This window comes from Notolepis coatsorum (assembly GCF_963971535.1).
Source record: "Notolepis coatsorum genome assembly, chromosome: 4".
Taxonomy (NCBI): Eukaryota; Metazoa; Chordata; class Actinopteri; order Aulopiformes; family Paralepididae; genus Notolepis; species Notolepis coatsorum.
The window spans coordinates 57,335,415-57,359,909 of NC_140168.1; the positions used below are offsets into that span (position 1 = coordinate 57,335,415).

General features: G+C 45.4%; 1 protein-coding gene across 1 annotated transcript; it reads right to left on the reverse strand.

The window, feature by feature from the left end:
• Positions 1–4,300: 4,300 nt before the first annotated feature.
• Positions 4,301–17,164, reverse strand: hivep3a (HIVEP zinc finger 3a; the record flags this gene model as incomplete). The annotated part of the gene is made up of 6 exons (XM_084311953.1): positions 4,301–5,376; positions 6,467–7,089; positions 7,613–7,699; positions 7,842–8,011; positions 10,529–10,707; positions 13,253–17,164. 6 exons carry the CDS (start codon positions 17,162–17,164, stop codon positions 5,179–5,181), a joined length of 5,169 nt encoding a protein of 1,722 aa, XP_084168079.1. The 3' UTR covers positions 4,301–5,178.
• Positions 17,165–24,495: the final 7,331 nt, after the last annotated feature.

The window sequence follows — 24,495 nt, forward strand, 5'->3', positions numbered from 1 at the left end:
TGTATGTATGTGCTGTGTGTGTATGTATGTATGTATGTATGTATGTATGTATGTATGTATGTATGTATGTATGTATGTATGTATGTATGTATGTATGTATGTGCTGTGTGTGTGTGTGTGTATGTATGTATGTATGTATGTATGTATGTATGTATGTATGTATGTATGTATGTATGTATGTATGTATGTATGTATGTATGTATGTATATATGTATGTATGTATGTATGTATGAATGTATGTATGTATGTATGAATGTATGTATGTATGTATGTATGTATGTATGTATGTATGTATGTATGTATGTATGTATGTATGTATGTATGTGCTGTGTGTATGTATGTATGTATGTATGTATGTATGTATGTATGTATGTATGTATGTATGTATGTATGTATGTATGTATGTATGTGCTGTGTGTGTATGTATGTATGTATGTATGTATGTATGTATGTATGTATGTATGTATGTATGTATGTATGTATGTATGTATGTATGTATGTATGTATGTATGTATGTTGTATGTATATTATGTGCTGCTGTGTTGGTGCCTTCCTGCGGCACCATTCAATTTTTATTATTTTACATTTATAGGGCAACATGCATGTATGTATATATATATGAACTGGATAATCCATACAAGCATCAAAACAAAAAAATCTATTTAAAATTATGACAAAAAACGTATATATAAAATAAATATATATCACTGAAAGATTCCACCTATCAAGTTTTTGGGTGTGCATTTGCATACATAAAACTGGATCCAAAACCTCAAATTTGAAGTGTTCCCGTCATATGAGTAGGCAGCATGACATCAGGGTGCTGTGTTAGTTCAACACCCTCTCGGTGACATCAACAGGACATGCTTGCCCCGCTGCGAAGGCAGACCTCTGAGCGCCGGCAGTTCCACGCGGTTGTTTAATGACATCAATAAGTGGTGTCAGGAATGTGACAGCACACTGTTGAGAAATGTTCCCCAGCAGAGGAATGTAGGGGTGAATGAATGACATGACTGGTTCACAGTGTGATGTCACCTGCGCAGGAAAAGACGTCTAGAAAACAGGAAACAAACTAGCCGTCCGTTGCAGTTTCTGAATCGAGAGAAGATATAACAGTGTATGTACACACACACATGCACATCTTGAATCAGTATTTGTGAGGACCTCTCATTGACTACATTTATTCCTTAGCCCCCAAATCCTTATCTTAAAGTAAGGATTTTTTTTTACCCCTAGCCCTATTTCAAACTTATATGCTAGTTTACTAGTAGAAGATATATACCAGTTTCTCTCTGTGCATTCAGTAGAAAGCTATCTGGCTGCACGTTAGCCTAGCTTAGCACAATGAATGGAAGCGGACATGACCGGTTAGCCTTCGGGAGAGGTGTTAGTTGGACAATGCCTAGGCTAACCGGCCATGTCCACTTCCATTCATTGTGCTAAGCTAGGATAACGTGCAGCCAGATAGCTTTCTACTGAACGCACAGAGAGGAAACTGGTATCTATCTTCTTGTCTCTCTCTGAAGATGGTAAACTAATTTCCCAAAATGTTGGCGTGTTCCTTTAACAATGATGTTGTAGAATCCTTTCTCAGCACAATCAATGCATTTATATGTGCAGCTCCAGCTCTGGCTAGTTTGTTTATATACTGTATAAGCTAGTCACAAAACGAATGTAAAGTTAGTGGGGCCACGGCTAGTTAATCGCAAAAATAGTGTAAAAGCAATGGGGCCACGCTCCAGTCTGTACAAGCCCTGAAATAAAGGCTGAAACCTACTTCACAGAGTGCCCCCAAGCTAGGTTTCAGCATGTATTTCAGGGCTTGGACAGACTGGAGTGTGGCCCCATTGACTTTGCATTTGTTTTGTGATAATATAGCCGTAGCTTCATTTGTGCAGTATGAAGAACGGGACGGATTGAGCTGAGAATTTGATGTATTTCTACCGATCAACAACATCATTGGTAACTAAGTAGGAAATAAGGCTAGGGGTCCAACATTCTGAACACAACCGTTAACCCCTTTTTAAAGTGAGAACTGGACTAAATGTTCTCACTTCCCAAAAAGTATTTAATTTCTCATTCTCTGTTTGTACCTGTGAGTCCAATATTTCATGTGAGATATACATATTAAAAGATTATGTGATGGTTGTTGGTAAGTATTCCATGTTGTGCGCTGTAATGTGACAAATGTCTGTGGGAACCGTGAAGAGCCAATGAACAGACAAACAAATAAACATAATAAACAAGTGTAAGATATACACAATTACACATACTAATACACTACACTACACACACACACACACACACACTGCTGAACACAGCTTTGAGTCGGTGGCTGTCTGGTGACTGGTATTACATCGGCCGGACTGAAGTGCCCTTGAGCAAGGCATTGAGCCATATACTGCTCCAGGGTTGTTGCATTGCAGATGCACCTGCACTCCACTGACGTCTCTGAGGAAATGCATGCGTGTCTGTGTGTGTATCAGAGGGATATGACAAAGAGAGATTCCAATAGCCGCAAATAAATCAACCATTACGTTATGTAGCTCTTCCACTTAATAATTAATTCCTTTCGAGCACGTGAGAATTATGATGACACACGAGGTGAAGAATCCAAACAATAGGGCCCATCCCCTTTATGACAAAGCCTGCATCAAATGGAAGCCTTGATAAGGGCATATCAGCCAGCGTATCAGATGATACTTACCAATATTCATAAAGCAAGTGATTCTGACTCAAAGTTTCGGATAGACACATACAACATACAACTTTGGTGTTGTCATGACTCATCATGGCGAGACAGACGTTCCGTGCCTCGGATTCAAGGGCGACTCTTTGAGTTGGCATTACCAGCAACGACAGTGCAACCGATTGCCTTATCGTGCATTAAAGCCTTATCGTGCATTAAAACGTCAGGGTCCAGGGACATGTGTATCTGGATGTTGTACTTGTATCTACAGCAGGGTGTGTAATCGTACGGTTTAATACTTAATCATAATATTAGTAATATTATATTACTCTCATTCCTGGGCGTGAGGCGCGGCATTTCAGTGCACTGCAGTAGAACAGCAGCCATGTTGTTAGCGCTAGTGTCGGGTAGGTAGGCTACATACAAACTCCACAGGGATCCGACACATTTAATCACTGCCAACACCTCCCTCAGGTGTCGAGAGGGAGGTATTTCGTACGTTGGCAGGAAGTGCATGTTTACAGGCGCACGGGAACAAGAGGGATCCATGGCTGGAATTATGCAACGTATAGTAATTATGTTTCTCTCTTGAGCCGGAGGCACGTTGTTCTAGTAAGTCTGCAGAGACACTGACTATAGTGATCTTAATAATGAGACTCACGGTCATGCGGAATATGTGATGAATTAGATAATGGCAATTAACTATATTCATTTTCCTAAAACATAGTAGGCCCCTACTGTTTAGAATAGGGGTCTTGTACCTTTAGTAGGTGATGTCATGTCATCCTTTTTTGTGTGCGCAAACTGCAGTGCAAGCCAAGCCTCCCAAGACATTATCTGCTTTCTGCTGCCACCTAGTGGGCGCATGGGACACATTCAGCGCTGCGAAACAAAGAGATGTCGACTGGGTAGCCATATTACATATTACGTAATACGAGGGAAACAGAGGAACGCGAAGAAGGGGGTAATTATATCAATACAGTACAGTAGTGCAAAAACACTATGGCAGTTAAGAATTGGATTGGAATATGTTTTGCTCTGCTCAGTAGACTGTAATTCCATGTATCCAGCAAAGCCCACCTCCAGCCTCTTCTACTGGTTGAGATGAAGCCACAGGGTGGTGCCATAATAAACTAACTGAGATGGTACTGTACACTGATAGTGTGATAAATAGAAAGAAATACACAGCAAAACAGTTTCATTATAAATCTGTAAAAATGAGAAGTTTAATGGCAAACATGAAAATGATAATTATAGAGTGATTGTATCATTTATAAAAACAACAACACAAAAATACATGTATCTGTTTTATGACAAAACTGACCTTAGCTACCGTGTATGTGATAAAACAGGTTTTCATTTCCCTTCTTGATATCAAATCGTTTTTGTTAGTGCACTCCTCGCCTATCAAACGTCTCGATCGAGAAGACATGACTTTTTATTTTATTTAAAATTGTTTTTTTTTACTTAACATAGTAGAAAAGGAGATGATTTATAACCCTGCTTCGTCAAACACAAAAAGAGGACGTGAAAGAAAAGAAAGAAAAAAACGGGGGGGGGGGGGATATAAATAAAAATCACAGCCTTCAAGAATGACATTTCAAGCCACAATCTTGACAGAAATTGCACTTCATAATACTGGTCAGGGTGAATAAATATGTCTAGTACCTTTCTATAGCAATTTTGGTCATACAGTACACCAAACACAGCAATAGTATATATAGCTGTCAAAGGGGTTAATAGGGGGAAAGATGTAACCGAATAAAACCTTTTTATTTTCTACATATCATTCCAGCTGCTCTCGCGTATTGTACAGAATTGCATAATAGCACATAAATAAATTAACAACGATGACGTCAAACAAGAGGGTAAAAAAAGATTACAAAACATACTGCATATCTAACATAGTGTCTATATATTATTCATGTAATTACATAATCGCGTCGTTCAGAAGCGGTGCAGAAGGAGTGCTCCTTTCTCTTCCTATTCCTGTCCAAACCACAGTCTCTATGTTTCTTTTAGACTGAAGTCTTTTGCACTTGTCCCGTAAAATACCCCCTCCGCCTATCAGAGCTGTGTCTGGGAGGGAGAAGGCGGCTTGTGGCCTTGGGCGGCCTCAGGGTAAACAGGTCTCTTTCTAACGTGTGCGTCTGTCGCTCCCTGGTACAAAGTGCTTGCCTTGGCGGCCGAAAGCGGGCGGCCGTCCGGCGTGGAGCCAGAAGAAGCGGACGGCTTCGCCTCGTCCCTGGGGCTCGCCGTCGCTGGCTCTCGTGCGCCGAGATGTCCGAGTGACGAACCCTCCCTGTCCGGGATAGGGGACGTCGACCACCTGATCCCGGCGTCTCCTCCTCCGTCCCCCACCACCGCCGATCTGCGATCCCGGGGCGGGTGAGTCTGTCCGCTCGGCGGCCCAGTCTCTTTGAGAGTATCCTGGCATCGGAGCGGAACAGACCAACCCAGCGGCGGAGCTCTCTGGGGGTATCGATCCATCAGGGGGCTTCTGGCCAGGGTGTAGAGGGGGCGGCCCGCGGCAGGATCATGTGGATCCCCCCAATGGGGATCATGAGACTCGGGGCCCTGGCCGGCTGCTGGGAGTGGAGGGGCAGGTGGCTCAGGACGCTGTAGCCTCGAGGCTGAGCGGGGTGGGTGCAGAAGTGGGTGCCCTCGTCCAAAGACAGAGTTCTCTGCTGGAGGAGAGAGGGAAGGGAAGGAGGGAGGAGCGGTTTGAGTCATAACACAACCGTGACTTGAGAAAGACATGTTTTTATTAGTGTGTGAACTGAGATATTCATCAACTGTTTTTATCACAGACATGTGGTTACAATCTTGGATATTTAATGATCGAGCCTGGTCCTCATTTTATCTCCTGCCGGCCAGAGGAAAACATGCTGTGTCTATTTGGGACCTCTCCTGCATTATTTTAAGGCATTCAAGCTGTAGGCTCGGCTTGAGCGATTCAAATAAAAAAAATAAAATAAAAAAGAGAGTTGCCTTTCCTTCCTTTTCCAATAAAAGGTGTGACTTTGAAAATAACTCTCCTATGTGGTGGGGTATCTATATTTGCATTTAAATGTTGACTCACTGGGATTCGGCTGCACCACACAAGATTAGCTTTGTGAGCGAAAAGCAGGCCTTATTTTAAATCTGCGGACTAAACCAACAAGAGACGGACTGAGGTCACAGGTGAGCGAGCGTTGGCGGGTTCAAACGCAACCGCACACTTTGACCAGCATTAATTATACGCACAACAAAAACACAATTTTTTTTTAAAACCACAGGCTACAAGAAAAGAGAATCCCTCGAGTTACATCTCGTGGTATGAAAAACAAATCAGAACAATGACTTTGAACGGTGTGAAAACCACACTTTAAAGGAACACGCCGACATTTTGGGAAATTCGCTTATCGTCTTCTCCAGAGAGAGACAAGAAGATAGATACCAGTTTCCTCTCTGTGTGTTCAGTAGAAAGCTATCTGGCTGCATGTTAGCTTAGCACAATGAATGGAAGCGGACAGTGCCGGTTAGCCTTCGGAGAGGTGTTAGTTGGACAATGCGTAGGCTACCCGTACAATCGTACATGTCTGCTTCCATTCATTGTGCTAAGCTAGGCTAACATGCAGCCAGATAGCTTTCTACTGAATGCGGAGAGAGGAAACTGGTATATATCTTCTTGTCTCTCTCTGGAGAAGACTGTAAGCTAATTTCCAGTAATGTTGGCGTGTTCCTTTAAAGCACAGTGTGCTTTTAGACGTAGGAGACGAAGTGAAGCAAACTCACCAGCCTGGACACAGCCGGAGACCTGGGTCTGTCCCCCGGCAGGGTGGGGTCTCTGGGCAGACAGGCTCCGTACTGAGCGGAGGACGAGCCCGCCGGGGAGACGGGGGAGCCCGTGGACCCTGAGACGGGCGAGCGGCGTCCCACGGGAAGAGGAGGAGAGAGGCCTCGCACGGGGGACAGCCGTCTCAGCGGGAAGGCGGTGGAGACGTGACGATGAGGCGGGGACAGGGAGGACGGCGAGGAGCGATGGCGGAGAGCCGGGGACAGGCGAGGGCCGGACGACGGGCTGCGCGGCGGGGACGTACTGCGAGCGGGGGAGAGACATGGCGGTGAAGCCCCTGAGGGCGGCGTGGCCATCGAGGGTTCCAGGTGTCGGCGGGCGAACATGGCCCGCTTGGTGTTGGCAGCCGCACACTTGGGTGTCGGCGTGAGGGTTTCCCCGGGTCGCTCTGGTTGCCTGATCCGAAGTACCGTTGGGTCTGTTGGTTTCAGCGGGTGAGAAGAGCTGGTGTGAGCTTCATCCTTACTGTCCTCACCCCCTGCATCCTGCTCCTCTCCTCCACGGTCCACCAGATCAGAGGCTTGACTGTCTTCTGGACGAGCCGAGCTGTCGTCGCAGACTCCTGACGGGGAGAGAAATACATTCTTATCCCCTCTCTCTCTCTCTCTCTCTCTCTCTCTCTTTCTGTCTCTATCTGTCTCTCCCCCCTCTCTCTCTCTCTCTCTCTCTCTCTCTCTCTCTCTGTCTCCCCCCCCCTCTCTCTCTCTGTCTCTCTCTCTCTCTCTCTCTCTCTCTCTCTCTCTCTCTCTCTCTCTCTCTCTCTGTCTCTATCTGTCTCTATCTGTCTCTCCCCCCCCCCCTCTCTCTCTCTCTCTCTCTCTCTCTCTCTGTCTCTCTCTGTCTCCCCCCCCTCTCTCTCTCTCTCTCGCTCTTGATCAGTCCCCTCCAAGGCAGGACATATAATTTTGTTTTAGGAACCACCCTTTGATAATTTTGTTTAGAATTATTGTATGGGGCAATTCCATTTACAACCTTTGTTTCAAAATCACATTCATTGTAATTTAATTTGATGTTTTCAGGGACATTTTATGTTTCAGGGGGCACGAAACACGCAAACACACACACCAATAAAAAACAAAGCCTACCTTCATCAGTTTCATCAACGAAACATCTGGCCCCCTCGTGACATGTCTCCCCGTGTGGCTTAGACCTCATGTGTTGACTGAGGTTTACTGTTATATATATATATTATATATTATATATATATATTAAAAAAAGAAGAAAAAGAAATACATTTACACCCCAGAGAACAAACAGACGTATCACTGCAGGGCTTCAATTATGTCTGAGTGCTCCTCGTCGTGCCACGCTCACCTTTGGCTTTGAGATCGGCATTGCAGAGCTCGCAGACACACGGCCTCGAGCCCGTCTGTGGGAGGGCGCGCTCGGGCGACACACAGCGACTCTCACCGCGGAATCCGCCCCGCTCGCGCTCGCACCCGCCTGCCTCTCCACCGTGCCTGTAGCCATACTTCTCACTGGACCTGTAGGTGTGTGGGGGGGGGGGGGGGGAGAGAGAGAGAGAGAGAGAGAGAGAGAGAGAGAGAGAGAGAGAGAGAGAGAGAGCGAGAGAGAGAGAGAGAGAGAGAGAGTGTATCAGTATCAACCACAGAGCATTTTCCAGACGGTTGTTTATTGATGCCGGTCGTCTTGCAGTGACAGCGGGAATCGATGTTGAGTGTAAAAGGATGTGACAGACGGCGGGGCCCTGAGAGCACCTGCAAGCAGCTCTCTGCGTCCTCATTTATCCCGTCTAAGTAGGGATCTGTTTGGCACACACCTTTACTACACAGTGAGCTCACACTGGCAGGAGCTGGGGGCCGATGGAGGGGGGGCCCTGGGTGTGTGCTGTACGCCGAGGGTCCCTCAGCAAAGACCCCCCACTTCACGTTTTAACAGAGCAGCTTTCATAAGCCAAATAAATCCAGGAGGACCCCCCCCCCCCGCCCCATGGAGCCACTCACACCACCACCCATTCCAAACAAGGGGGGAGCCTGCGATCTGGGGGGGGGGGGGGTAAGGGAGGGGGCCAGCCAATAAAAACAGCTGAGAGGGAGGGAAACCCAGACCCCAGACCAGCTGCTGCTCTAAATATGCATGAAAAAAACACCCCAAAATATAATAGAAAGCACATTCCTACTCCAAATAATCCTCACATAATACGTGTTCGTTTTTCCTTCTTATTTTTTATGAATACAGGTTCAAGTGTTCATGTTCGTAGCGTTTAGTGCAAAGGTTTCATACAAACGTACACCTAAAGTTGTTTGTACACTGGGGAAAGGAAACACACACATAAAACATACAGATGGGTCTGAGAAGCGGCGGCCTTCATAGCCTCCGATGTGAACCCCATTCACAAAACCAACGCCGGCTCTATCTCACGAGTGCCGGCCTATAAAAAGCCTCCTTCACTTGCTGCCATCCAATAAATTAAAGGTCGTTTTGGAGCGCCTCGTCCCGACGCGGGTTTCTGTCTCATCGTCCCTCAGAGCCGACAGACGGAGGCGGTTGATGGCGATGACTCACTCCGACGGGAAGAAGATTGTGATGGTGCCTGTCAACGTGAGTCACGACGGGGACTGGTGGCACAGACGCACACGCGGACCGAGAGGAGTGCACAGATGGCGCCTCGCAGCACTCAGCCGATAGGATAGGCGGTGGGGCTGTTATTCTGTTGACGGATAACGGAAAAAAACACGGGGTGTGTCCAGGCTCAACCTCCACGGGACCGAACCTCCACGCGATGTACCGTAGCGCTCGAGGTCAAATGAGATTTGATGAATCAAAAGAGCTTCCTGTGTTCTCACCCCGGGATATGTCAATATGTCCTGTTGGCACGTTATTGTCGTGAGCTGAAATAGCCATCGACACGATTCTCGTTTTCCCAGATCTCTCCATCATCCGAACATAATCTCATTATGGCTCCGACCGCATAACCGTACCACGGCAATACCGCGTTACCATAACGATACCACATTCCAACTACCGATCAAATACCGAGAACTATTGGATCCGTTCGTTTTGCTGAACAGTAACAGACCTTAGTTAGTAAGTAACCTTAGAGAGGAAAATGATGGAAATAGAATCCATTTATCTTCATTACAGAAATGTAAAATGTCTTAAAAAAAATACAGAGAATTGAGTTGCTTCACTTTGATATCCACGTGGCTCCTGATATCAGATTTTAGTATCGGGGGTTCGGAAGGGGGGGGGGGGGGGGGGGGGCAGGGGGGTGTTCTCCGATATCCTGTTTTATCCCCAGTACAGGGTACTGTACATATACCGGTAGTACCACCACATCCCTGACCTCTCTCTACGCCTGAACATAAAGCACCGATTCATTCCATCGGTCCGGTTCCAGGGAACAGAATGAAATGTTCTGTGGCTGGTTGTGAATGAGTCCGGACAGAGGGCCAGAGGAAGCTGGGTAGTTTCCTGGCGACGCTCCCCTCAACAGATGGGCTCTGTTGGCGCACGCTGGCCAAGCCCTTCCTCCTGCAACGGGGGAAAGACAACAGTTTCCACGACACGCCGCTTTGCCGCCGCGAACCCTTCCACGCCCGCCGTGGTTTGGCGTGTGGGACCGTAACACGTAGAAGCTCTCGGGGACACGACACCAGTTGGAATTGGCTAGAGGGCTGTGCCTTCGGGGGTACCTTTATGAAGTACTTGAGTATTTCTGTTTTCACATCCGCTGATTCCAACAAAATATGATACTTTTTTTCCCTACACTACATTTGCCCCTGCAGTAACTTACTAATGAGTCTTTCTGCATACAAAAGGTGGTACCTTTTAAAATATGTTCAAACATCACGCCAGCTGTATGAGGAAACAGTGGGAGCCAGTGTAAACGTCTCACCGTTGTTTCTGATACTTATGGTACAGTACGTTTCATTAACAAATGCTTCAACACAGTAGTATTCCGTTAGGGCACTTCTGCTTTTATTGGAGTGTATTTCTCCCGTCACTGCGTGAACGTCTCATAAAACAGTCCTACTCACCCTCCCTCACTCAGCCAAGCCTGTGGAGGTTGCTTGTATTCGTGGCATGGCTCGACCTCCTCGTCCTTCTTCCCTTCCTCCTCCTCCTCTCCTTCATTCAGCCTGTTGCCTTCTGCTGACGTCTGTCCCTCGTTTGCCCGTGTGTGTCCTCCTGTGTCACGGGGCTGGCTGCTGTAGACCTGCACCCCAAAAGAGACGTGGAGAAATCATCACCATCTCTGCTCCAGTGAAGCCAGGGAGACAGAGACAGGGATGGGGGTGGCCACTGTCATTGAATGTTGGGAACATCTTATCCAAAATTACATATCAGTGTCAAGCATGAAAATAAACCTTTTTTATTTTTTTTTACATTTTAAAACATTATTTTCTTTAATTAAATGATAAGTGAGATAAATTCCCTTTTTTTAAGTTATCTTAAAATAAGGCACAGCACTTCTTGTTGTTTCAAGATAATCTTACTTATTTTGAGAGAATCCTTGAAAAAGGTTTATTTTTATTGTAACAAGTAGTAATAGACAGATTAATTGGGCAGATATTTGACATTTTGAGATGATATCAAATGCAAGTTAAGGCTTCAATTCCTAGCTTTCAAACATCAATATATTTAATTTAATCTTAATAACATATACAATGTTTACTGTCTAGTTGGGAATTGCAAGCCTTCAACCAGCTAAACTACTGGTAAGTTTGTTTACAGTACAAACTATTGTAAGGGGCGTCAGACCCCACTCCTAACGATCAAGCCTGGGTTGTAAAACATTTATCAGATTAGTGTAACAGTAGTAGAGCAACAAACCTCTCCTCTCATCTCAAGTCAGCAATCTTTACTTGACTTGGTTTGATAGTTATAAGATACCCAATGTTAGTTACGATTGCATTTGCTAACAGGCTAGAGAGGCCTCGATTCAACAAGTGCACTTGCGTTAACGGGAGGACTTGCCAACAACGTTTTGGGGAATGAGCGTCTATGGGCTTCTAGCTCACATAACGTTTGCTTGTCTCTCTCCCTGCATGTGTGAGACAGCAGTGGATTTGCGAGACAGAATCTCTGCTCTATCACATTGTTGTCACCTGTAACGTTAATCACTTGGTACAGTAGATGACAACTACCAACTACATTGCTGTGCAATGTGAGTGAACAAAGTTATTATTTTTTATTGTGATCGCTTAGATTGGTAATTTGGCTTAGTCTGTCAACAAACATAATTTTTTTTGCTTCGGGACAGTTTTGGGAAGGTGAGCCCTGTACCATAACTCTCATGCGCCCTGCTATAAATAGTTTTGAGCCCTGTACCATAACTCTCATGTAGAGCCATATGGAATCCGCGTTCACGGAATTGCGGACGGAATCGCGGAATTGAGCAAACATATATATATATTTTTTTTAAATAATCGAATTTTATTTTCATATTCGAATCCCATGCCCATCGAACGAAGCTTCGAAGTATTTAAGACAGCCCTATTAAATGGACTGTTATATCTTATTAAATTGTGGACATTTATTCATTCCCACTTATTAGACACTATTTCTGATGGTAAAATGAGCGTACAAAGCAAAATACAGAATTCTGAAATATTAAAACCAAAAAACGGAATTTGGAAAAAAATCAAATGGAATTTGGAAAAAAAATAAAACGGATTTCATATGGCTCTACTCTCATGCGCCCTGCTATAAATAGTTTTGAGCCCTGTACCATAACTCTCATGAACCCTGCTATAAATAGTTTTGAGCCCTGTACCATAACTCTCATGCACCCTGCTATAAATAGTTTTGAGCCCTGTACCATAACTCTCATGCGCCCTGCTATAAAGTTTTGAGCTCTGTACCATAACTCTCATGCGCCCTGCTATAAATGTTTGCCTAAAGTTCCTCAGTCTTTTCTTTTTTGTGATCATTATTTAATTTTGACAACTCCCATCCTAAATTACAGTAAATCTAATCTAAAACCATTACTGTCTAGCGTTAAATATATAAATATTAGGGATGTTCAATATTGGCTTTTTTACCGATACCGATATACCGATATTGTCCAACTCTTAATTTCCGATACCGATATATGCAGGGTCCCCCCCCCCCCACATTACATATCTCTTGTCGTGGAATTAACACAACATTATGCATACTTTTGACAATAAATAAAATGAGAATTTGTTCTTACTTGCTTGCCTGGGTAAATAAAGGTTAAATAAATGAAAACATATACCCATAATTTCCGATATCACATTTTAATGCCAATATCGGTAGGCCGATAATATCGGTAGGCCGATAATATCGGACATCCCTAATAAATATATATGTTATAATGCAGTTGAACGACTGCTTGTGTCATACTGTACCCTGCTCTCCCTTAAATATTAGTCACGTTCTGAAATCTACAGCATAACCCAATCTATAATTTTTTCTATTTCATTAGAATGAATTAGAAATCATTAAGATTAATGATTGATAATAAATCCACGAGGATGGATACACAAGAGCTTGCAATAACAAAAACTTTGAGAAGATCCTCAAGACAAGATTAAAAAAGACAAAAGAAATAAGGGGTGGTTATTAATATAAGGCCTCTCATGCTAAATGTTTTCAGATCTACACAGATCTTTTTGTGAATTTCCAGACACCATCTCAGGCACAGATTTAATATGAGCGGGATGTTATGTCTGTAAATCTAAAAACATAACTCATTTTGGAAGGAAACTTTTCAAATGTCTTCAAATTGTAATTACCTCGGTACAGCATGGCCTCCTGTTGTCCTCGGTGGTGCTGCAGGACATGGGGGACATGGTGTAGATGGAGGGGGTGAACCTCTGCTTGCAGTGCAGCAGGGACATTGCCATCTTGCTGGAGAGGCCCGGAGGGTTGGGGTCGAAGCCCCCGGTGGACCAGGAGGAATACACAGAGGGCACGTGCTCGTCCTGAGCGGCCGGGTTGGGCTTGATGTAGTTCAGATAACACCAGCTGTTACAGGTGCTGGACTGCAGACTGGGAAAGGAAGGCTCACTCGGCCTTACAGGAGAACACATGCTGGGCAGACACAGGCGACTCTCCCTCTCCCGCTTGTCTTCCTCTTTGGACGTCTCCGCAGACGGCTCGCCGACGCGCCCGTCCTCCCTCCTCTCCTCTTCCTCCTTCACCCGTTTCTGCTGCTGCTGGGACTCGGGGCTGAGCTCGATGCTGTTCGAAGGAGACAGCATCCGCTTGTTGCCTCCGGAGCCCGACGACCTCAGCCCGTCCTCGGACCACACCTGAATAATCGGAGATACGCCGGATGCCGGGCTTCTGTACGCAGACGTTGGTATAGTTGCGATAGTCGATATGGAACACACAGGTTCCTGGGGCCTGGATGGGGTCGTCTGACATAACGTGGTGTAAATGACACAAGCTGGGGTAGGGGTGTCCGCCTGGAGACGCACCGCTATTGCTAGTGAGGTGGGGGGCCTCAGTAGGTCCGGGCTGCGGATGATGATGGGTAAAGAGTGCAGAGTTTGAGAGGTACTCATTTGAACGCCTGTATATCCGTCGCGTCCATGTGTGGGGGGGATCTCCAGCTTCAGCCCGGTGGACATTGGGAGGTAGTGGGCCCTGGCTGCCCCTGATGGGCCCTGGGTGGGATACGGTTGAGGGGACTGGAGAGAGATGCCTGGGGCCTGTCCTGTGTGGACCGGGGGAGCTACTTTCATGTGGTCGGCAGATGGGTTATAAATAGGTGGGAGTTCAGTGCTGCCTGTTAATATGATATTCTGACTGAGTTTCCATCGAGAGAAGACCTCTCGGCATGGCGATCTTGTTGTACTACATGGCATTGAGTCAACTGCTTTGGGAGAAGTCGGAGACCTGCTGCCATTCCCAGCGCATGGGGTTGCCCTGGATGATGCGATGGGGCTGACGGGGTTGGTGCTGGTGCTGGGTTTAGGAGGCGGTTGCTCCTCATCCTCCTCGTCTGGATCTTGGACAGCACTGTGTCTCATGAGGAGACATTTCCTCCGCTCTCTCCAGCCCACAGCAGAGCGCTCGGGGGACAGACAGCTGTAGTCAAAGGATTTGCTGCGGGTCTCCGCCATAATGACGCCCAGCTGTGGCTCATGAGGCGCCTGCTCAGAGGCTGACCGCCTCATCTCACGGTGCTGATGCAGCCCAGGGACAGTCAACATGTGGGGGGCTCTTGATCTCCTCAATGGTGTTGCTGATGTTGCTATTTCCATGTCAGGCCTGTTTGATTCTTCAAAGGAGGTGGAGCGGCTCGAGGCGTAGGACGCGCTACTGTCCTGACTGGGGCTGCGTGGAAGGGACAGAGAGTCAAAGCTGGACTCCCCTGAGGACTGGGCTGCCTCAGCCAGGCGTAGGCGCTTCTTCTTAGGGGGAAGCTTTTCAATGGGGAGCTGGGCCAGAGTGGGGCTTCTCTGGGGCCACTGGAATTCTTCCGGTTTCTCTGGCTGTTTTGTTGCGGAACTCAACTCAGACGGCGATTCTGTGTTCATGGTCGAGTCCGCCGTCACGCGGATTTCTGGAACCTGCACGTTGTGTTGGCGGACCAGCTTGCGGGGTGTTGGTTTTGTTGACGGTTGTTGGGGTTGTGTCTGAGGTGCAGGTTGATAGTCCTCATGGGATGGCAAGTTAATCTTTGCCCCCTCTGTGCCGTGATTCTCAGCACACAAAGTGTCCTGTTTTTCAAAGGAACTAGTATGCTGGATCACTGAGAAGGGTTTCGGGGTGGGTCGCCTGGAGCCTTCGTAAGCTACACTGCTTTCATCTCTATTTTGCACTGAAGGGGTGAAAGAAGGAGAAGGTGAGGAGGATGCGCCAGGAGAGGAGGGGTCATCAAATTCAAAACTCTCCTCTTTCCTTCTCTTGCGCATGGCTAAAGCTCCAGGTCTGATTGGATGGTGTATCAGTTGGGGGCGGTCTATCTGACAGATTGCAGCCTCGCTTGAGGCTAAGGGGTGTTGCGCTAAACATTGGCTTTGCTTGTGTGATTTATAACCCTCCCAATCCTTGCACCCAGTGCCACAGGACTCACACTCGTATGGCTGTGGTTGACATTGCTTGTGGTCAGGCACGGTGGTTAAGCTATCGCGATAAAATGAGTGAGAACTCTGTAACTCCTCTTTTGACAGTTCAGCAACAAGCGGGATTTCAATAGCTGGCTGCCGTCTTAGCGTCCCATAGCGACGGGAGGCCTGCATTTCAGAAGGTTGCCGTTCATCGAATGATTGGCTAAGGCGGAATCTGCAAGGGCTGCCGCTGGAGGGGTCAAATGAGTTAGCAGCAGATGGCATGGAGTGACTTCTCAACAGAGGGGCAGTAGACATTTGGCCGGCTGCTGGTTCCACAGTTAGAGACTGGTGATGAAACTTTTCACACGGAACCCCCATGGTTATAGAGCCACTGTTCTTATAGCTGGGATCTCTAGCTTTGGGGCTTTGGATGATGGGTTCTTTGACAGAAGAACTCTTTTTAGTTTCTGTGCTGCTCTTTCTTGATAGGGAGAACCTCCTGGGTTTCACACTATCAATCTTACTGGTGTCCACCACTGCTTCATTGATGGTGATGAGGTTGGTGATATGGTCAATAACCTGCTTCTTGGGGACTATGAACGGGATGTTCTTCTCTTCCTGCCCTGAGGGCTGCTGGTTATGGTGACGAGACATCCTCTGAAGGTGTCCGAGACGGCCATATTTTCCCAGGATGATCTCTGCATAGCTTTTGGCACTTGTGTTGGGAGGGCTGTCCTGTGTCTGCTCTGTGCTTTCAGAGCGAGAGAAGTAGCCCGATTCTGTACTGCCTCTGCTTCCTAGAATCAACGCAGAGGCCTTGTCATCAGATGAATCTAGCGTACCACGTTTCCCGCGACTCAGGCGCATGGCTAGCCTCTTTTTGACAGCGTAGGAGTCGTCCATGGCCTCAGAGGTCTCTTTAGGCCCGTCTGTGTCAAGGCCCTTGTGAGAGGCTATGCTGCCGTGTCTGTCCATGGAGGCGGCTGACGTTAGGTGTCTGGTTTCATCCTCCGACTCAGTGATCGGCTCGTCTAAAGATTTTGTCTCTCCGGACGCCAGCCCAGCCTTTACCCTGTGGGTGTGAGATTTACGGTGTTTGTACAAGTTACTTTTGGTCTTAAAGGAGAAGCCGCAGGGAGCGCAGGGATAGGGCCGTTCTCCTGTGTGAGAGCGGATGTGTTTCTGAAGGACGCTGGGCTTCGCACACGCGCGGCCACAGTAAGAGCAGACATACTTGCCGGGCCGCTGAGGCTTGCGCTCCCGCTTCTGCTTCGGGGTGGCCTTCGGGGTCCCCTGCTTGGACGGAGTGGAGCCAGGCACCGCCGAGGGACCCGGGGTTCCTGACGATGAACTCTGTACCCTGGTTGTCTTCGCCGCCTCATCGGCACACTTGCCCTCCGGCGCTGCGTCCGAGTCGACGCGTTGCCGCTGGTGCCCGAGACGCTTGCGTTCCGGAGGCTGTGTGGGAGGCGCTTTCTGTGGCTGTAAGGTGTCGTGGGTGTCATGCTGGCAGATGGTTTCCTGTGCCTGACAATGCTGGGCGGGAGACTCGGGCTGAGGGTCTCTACGAGGAGACCCTGGCTGGGAATGTTCGTGACCTCCGGACTGCTCCCCGGGCGTCAGGCGACTCTGCAAGGCCTCCATAAAATGGAAAGACCGGCCTCAGGTCGACACCTGGGGTGTGTCTGCCTGCGCCAGGCTACAGAGGTCGAGCCAAGTCATTCACTGGGAAATAGGATCAATGTGGATTAATTCTGTCTAATTATATCCACTTTAACTCAGTGTCCGGGCTCATACTCTCTCCTGTGTGAAAGAAATCTATTGCCCGACGGTGGGACGGTGCCGTCAAATAGGGAACGGAGGCACCGTACAAGGCGATTGTGATTTGTCACGTGTTACGGAGAAAGTCCTCTCCCATTCTGACCTAAAGCATTCCATGGCGATGAGCCGGTCCCGCTGTCACACACTCCTCACATGCCCAGTTGGTGTCCGATTCTTCCGTCTTCTCTGTGTCAAGATCTACAAGAGAAACATAACTAATATCATTACGTGAAACACTGGCAGCACATCGGCTGATGGTTACAGCATTTGGCTATATTTACATTTCATGACTTACATAACGAATGTGTCATAACACTTTCACTCAGCTGATGGCAATCTATAAATTACAATGCTGTGCGGTTGCATGTTATGCACCAAATAGAAATCCTATATCTGGGTAACTTTCCCCCGAGACGGGCTATATTGCATTTTACCAAATTAAACCAACATTCCAATTAAAAGCCCTGGCCCCGTTGACGATTCACGCTCAGCCGTGCATTAGTCATTTCTGAGCTGTGAACCACAATGTCCACCCGCAAGATTGAGTGGAGCAGATTTTTTATCTCGACTGCCCAACTTGAGTCTTTCTTGCAGCCAGAATAGCCATCAGCTTCACTCATCCAGACACATCCAGACTCCCAGCTGCTACAAAAATTATAATAAAAAAAAATTAAAATTTGTAGTCTGCAGATCAGTCAATGTGAAGAAAAACCAGTGTCTCCAGCAGAGAAAATAATAATAATAATAATAATAATAATAATAATAATAATAATAATAATAATAATAATAATAATAATAATAATAATAATAATAATAATAATAATAATAATAATAATAATAATAATAATAATAATAATAATAATTTTAGATCATGAATACACATCTTCTCTTGTCAATTTCTCCTCACACATATTGCTGCATATTATTGCAAAAAAAAACTTTTCTTTCTAATGATATGACATTACTGAAAGCTCTATGCTTTTCTTTGCATAATTAATTACACTGGGATTAACTGAGGCACAGTAGCGATATGTGTCATGGGAGAGTGGCAGAGCACCTCACCGTGTGCTAATTAATAAAGAGAAGAGGTGACATGTCGTGTCGCCCCAATGAGAAAACATGCCTCTGTCAATAAGATGCATAATGGAGTTCATTAGACAACAGTATGATTGCACACAACACTGCAGTCTTCGGAGTACATTAAGCATCCTGATGCATCCCCTTTATTTGGACCAATCTAGTTCATATACTATGGTTTTATATATAAAAAGGGGGGCAGGCAAAACAATGCATTTCTATTCTTTGATAAAAAAGCCGCCTGTTTGCTGTTTTTGTGTGTATATAGACAAGGTGACTCAGTGCAGATAGTGGAGAATATCTTTGTGGCAGCATACTGTTGCAATAAACAAGTCATCCCACACACTGACCAGCTGGTCTCTGCACCCACGTTCTAGTTGAGAACTGCCGGTGTCCAAGTAACTCATAAAAGCGAGTTTGAAATCGCCTGCTCGCACGCACACCCCTCTCTGATGGTCACTGAATAAGCCCACTAACAACACCCCTCTCTGATGGTCACTGAATAAGCCCACTAACAACTTCAGCCGTCTTCCTCTCAGAATGTGAAATTCATATTCACGTCCTAATAGCAAACAAGACATACCAGGCAGGCTATTTGTGCCCTGCGACGCCATTTCAAGGTACTGCGGGCCTAACCCTGAGGAGCAGACGGCGCTAAATGTGGGTCAGACAGGTAGGGGAACTGGACTGAGAGGCTCTTCAGAGGAAGAGAGTCCCACTCAAGTCGAAAATAACACCTTGTTCTGGGAGCGCAGACGCTACAGTATAACCCGCTAGACGCTGAGAACACCCCTGGTGCGCTCGGGAAGTGATGATTAGAGCGAGATCAGGACGGATGGAGTGTTATCGCGCCAACAGCACTCGCACCCGTCACAATTTCCCTTTTTTTTTACGGGCACAACAAAACGAAAATAAATGTAATAAAACATTTGTCTGCTAATTTACACAGTGCTTTATCTATCACACTTGTTAAGGAAGAATCATGCCTCAGATAGTGTAAATTAACCCTACCAGGTGGCTCTTTCCTCCCTCCTCATCTCTCTTCATCACACCTCTCTCTGCCCTCCATTACAGAAACTCTTAGACGACTAATAGTCATAGCAGTGTTTGTCCACTGATCCAATAGCTGATTTAATTGGCAAATCTATAACATTGTGTTTCACCACATTATTGTCCTTGTGCGAATAAACACAATCATGTAGAAGGACCTCTTCAAATCGGGTGCTTATTGAAAATAATTTACAAACTATTTGTAAATATTGTTGAGGTACCAGCCCCGAGATCTACTTATTATTTTTCAGTAATGGAATTTATAACTAGGGATACACAAGGCTAAGTTTTCTCTTCTGATACAGATTCTGGGGTAGTAAACCTTAAGTATGGATACAGTATGTACAGAGTACCAACCCATCCATTACTTAAACCATGCTTATCAGTTCACCTTTCATACCTTCTCTCCTAATGATGCACTTGAACCATTGCAAGCCATTAATACCAGGAGTTCAACTGGAGAGGATAAATTGTATTTAATTTCTTTCTAAATTACCAAACAATTACTACCAAACAATTAACGCATATATTTATATATAATGCATAATATTTAATCTTCAACGGGCAGAATTCCTAGAGTTTGAAAATGCGATTCCTTTACTTAAAGGTGGTGATAGAGATGATTTCAATAATTATCGCCCAACCTCCAAACTATACCCTGTTTAGCAAAAATCCTGGAATCTCTAGTAAACAACCAACTCAGATCACTCAGTCCTCACAAGACTCCTCACTCTTATACTAATTTAATCACAGCACTATTTCAGATGTTCCATTAGTTACAAAACCATGTAATATCTAATATTTATGATGAATTGAAAATGGGGGACCCTGATGTAAACAAGACGAAAGTCTTTCTCTGGTCTGCATCCCCTTAACAATTGTATGTATTGAGCTGTACTGTACTGTACCCATTCTGCAATCTGTTAATAAAGTTTTCAATCAATCAATCAATCTGCATTATGTGACCCGGGAAACTCCTCCTGTGACGTCACAGAGAGAGCAGACCTCTAGCGAACTGCAGACACTATTTCCTCAACTATTTTCAACTGTAGTAGAGGCCCAACTTGAGGACAGTTGAAGAAATGGTTGAAGAAATAGTGTCTGCAGTTCATTAGATGTCTGCCTTCCTCTCTGTGACGTCACCCGGAGGAGTTTCTCGGGCTGCCGATGCGGCTGAGCTCTCGAGACACGGAACACGTTGGTGAGTTACATGTCTGATTATCACATGTCCTCCTCACAACAGATAGGATTAAGGTTTGAAAATTGGCGAAGTGCTGGTACCGAATGGAAATCAAACGAAATTCATGGTTTACTCGAGATCCAAAGACTATTGTAATCTGGGTTACAGCATACAAGTATCTTGGCATCTGGCTCGACGACTTTACTTCAAATTTAATTTGTGGTATTTAATTTAAATACCACATCAGACCTTTGCCTTGTTGGCAAATTATGACAGAATTTAGTTTTTTTTATATAGAAATAAAACCAGCTTTACTTTGTTTTGCAGGAAGAGGAAGTTGTTGAATCAACTTTCTTATCAATTATGGGGATGTAATTTACAGACACACTGCTGCCTTCACACTTACACCCTTATCTTATGTTTATACCACTTATCAGACCTGAGGTTTATTACCGGTGAATACTCCACTCCATCACTGTATCCTCTGTGATAAGGTTGGTTGGTCTTCTCTGACTGGTGTTTGTATCTATAAAGCCCTGGACGGAAAATGACCAATGACGGTAATGACCATTATGTTACTTCTATGTCAGATTGGAACCCTGGTACAGTTTTAACTGGCTCCAGTGACTGGCTGGTTCTTCTAGTACCTCATGCCAGGACTGGCTCCAGTGACTGGCTGGTTCTTCTAGTACCTCATGCCAGGACTGGCTCCAGTGACTGGCTGGTTCTTCTAGTACCTCATGCCAGGACTGATCTTGGAAAGACTGCTTTTAGTTTTAGTGCAGAACCTCTTAGTGACCTAAAACCTAATACTTTTATACCTCTTGGACGATTTAGGTTTGCACTTAATAACCATCCATTACTGCCTGCAACTTAGCTTGTTGATTTGTGTGGTTGTATTTCTATTTTAACTGATTGTTTGCTGAGCTTGTATGTTTTTCCTCTGTGTAATCTTGGCATCATTGTAAATGAGATTATTTTAAAGGTTGAGGATGATGATGATTACTTTGGGGACAACAAGTATTTAAATACAATCCCCCCATTTAATCTAAAATATTTCTGTGTCAGATATTAAGAAAATCATGTGGTTTGGTTTGATTTGTGATATGTTACACATGGCTCTGGCTATGGGATTTTAGTATTGGGGAAATAGGTATTGGCCCAACATCTGATACCAGCATCTGTGTTGGTCTATGCCACCTAATAACTCATTCAGCTACAATACAAAAAACAACTAATAAACTCTAGCATCTAATTAGTGGAAAACTCTACAAATAGGGAACAGCCCTACAGCCCACAACATCCCACTCCTATTCGAGCTCCTGGGGGGTTATCAGAGTGAAGCAGGCTATTCTCTGTCCTTGCTCCACAGTAGTGGAATGAACTTCCCCCCAGTCAGGACAGCTGAAACCCGCCCAATTTTCCACCGTCAACTGAAAAAACACTTTTTCTTCAAAAAAAAAGAAACTACTAATCTTTGTACTGTCTTTTACTATTATGCACTTTGCTACTAAGTAATCTACTGTGCCTATATTACTACCTACTATGCTAATACAGTATGTCTATACTACTATGCACTCAAGAGTGTAGTGCTCGGCTCAAGTTTAACACTTTTTGACAAACAATATCACTGACCCTTAGCTGCCAGAGTAGTACTTTTCCTGCTGACTTGTACAGAACTTGTAAGTCGCTTTGAATAAAAGTGTCAGCTAAATGACTAAATGCAAAATGTAAACATTGTTCCTTCATTCCCGCTGTCTCTGTGTGTCTCTTGCGGCGAGTGATGCAGGCGTCGAAAGGAGACGAAGCAAGCAGACCTGAAGGAGGTGTAGGTGTCTTAAAAGTCTGAGATTAGATTCAATAAACCATGCTGAAAGTTAGGGCCAACCTCCGCTCGAGAAATCCTTAACCGACTAATAGTTAACAGGATTTTCTCGACTCATCGAAGAATCCGGTAAAATTGTGTTTCACACGATATTGTTCTTGTGCGAATGAATGCGATCATGTGGACCTCTCTAAATCCAGGCCAGATGAAAATATTTGCGATTATTATTGTGATGTCTGAGATCATCACATTCTAAGGAATAACTCATTCAGCATGGAAAAACATATAAATGTCCAATCAAATAAAACGAGCGTTTTCACCGTGATCTTGTCAGCCCGATTATTCAAATAATCATCTTGGATACGGGGGGCGGGGGCCGGGGGGCAGCCCTATTGAGGATGAAATCATATGCCTTAGCAAGCTCATAAGCCCTTCCAATAACACCTTAACAAGACAGTGTTGACAAAGCCCCCAAATTATCCAACCAAAGAATAATCATAAACACGATTGTTGTGCACGTGTGTCCTCACATACCAAAAAAAAAAAAAAAAAAACCACACACACACACAAAAAGATTTATGTTTAAATGGCTTTTAAAAAATCTTGTCAATTTCCTCTTCTCACACTAATGGGTACCCAGTGGTGGTTCCTATGGTAACGGCCCTAAACCATGCGGTACCAGATGGAAGGAGAGCTGGAGGGCTAAATTTATCTCCCAGCATCCTCACCGACTACAGAGAGATAGAGAGAGAGAGAGAGGGAGAGAGAGAGAGAGAGAGAGAGAGAGAGAGGGCGAAGAGAGAGAGAGAGAGAGAGAGGCAACTAAGGTGTTTCTCTCCCCCAGATGCCCAAGTTCTTTGGAGAGAGAACAGTATAGGCTACACGTCTTTAAAAAAAAACAACAACAATCAAATCAATACTTGGGAGTCTTCAGAATTCATATACTGAATAGGCATCTCCTCTTTCGAGGGTACGGAGAAGTGAAAGGAATCCCGTGGATGACAAAGAACGTTGTTGGCTCGACACAATGCTACTTATTCCATGGGAAATCACATTTGTTTATTCTCAACATTAAAGCCGAGCAAATGTTTTACAGCACAATAAAGCTCTATTTAGTTTCTATGCAGCCCTATAGGCTCGCTAGATAGTAGTCTCTAGACCTTTTACATACATATACATTACATATAGCCTAGCGTTTCAAAGCTAGAATAGACCAGCAGAAGATATGGAGTGATATCTAATCTTTTAGTTTGTAGTCTTGTCCAAAACAAAACGGCCAAACAATACGATATCATCTGGGAAAAAAACAACAACCCGGATTTCATTGGAAATCTCATGCTAAAACACTGCACATGCTCCTGCGAGACAACTCGTTCAAAAGAACGGTCCATCTATTAGTATATTGTCTTCCAGAACCACCTGACCTTGCCGATGCAGTGAATGCACATCGTCTGCTGTAGCCTTTTCCTGACATGATCTCAGCTTTGGCACAAACAGGCATGGCCAGCGAGTCAGAAACCACAGCTTCATCAGCTCTCTGTTATCTGCCTTCTGGGCATCGAACTCACACACACACACACACACACAGCCATTCCTACAGGCTAGCTGCGTACAGTACGTGTGTGTGTGTGTGTGTGCACTGTGTGTGCACGTGCTTCGGGGATGCTTGGGAGTGCACAGGAGGACATGCGAGCTCGGACGCACAACACAGTGAGCTCATTCTCAATCCCCAGTCTGAGCCGCGAGTTTTCGATATGGTACCCCAGAGAAGCCAATGAGCTCTCCCTCTCTCTCTTCTTCAGTCACAGACAAGCACACTCGCTCACTGCACACACATGCGCACACAGTACACACACACACACACTGCGTGAATACGGTTTATCATCAGGGTTAATTTCACATCATCTCCAAGCTTGTAATCTAATTCAGAGAACGGTTTTCCCTTCTCCTATAGTCCCAGTCTGATCAACCCTGACAAACAACACAGACCTGAATGAAGAGAGGGGGACAGATGATAATCCA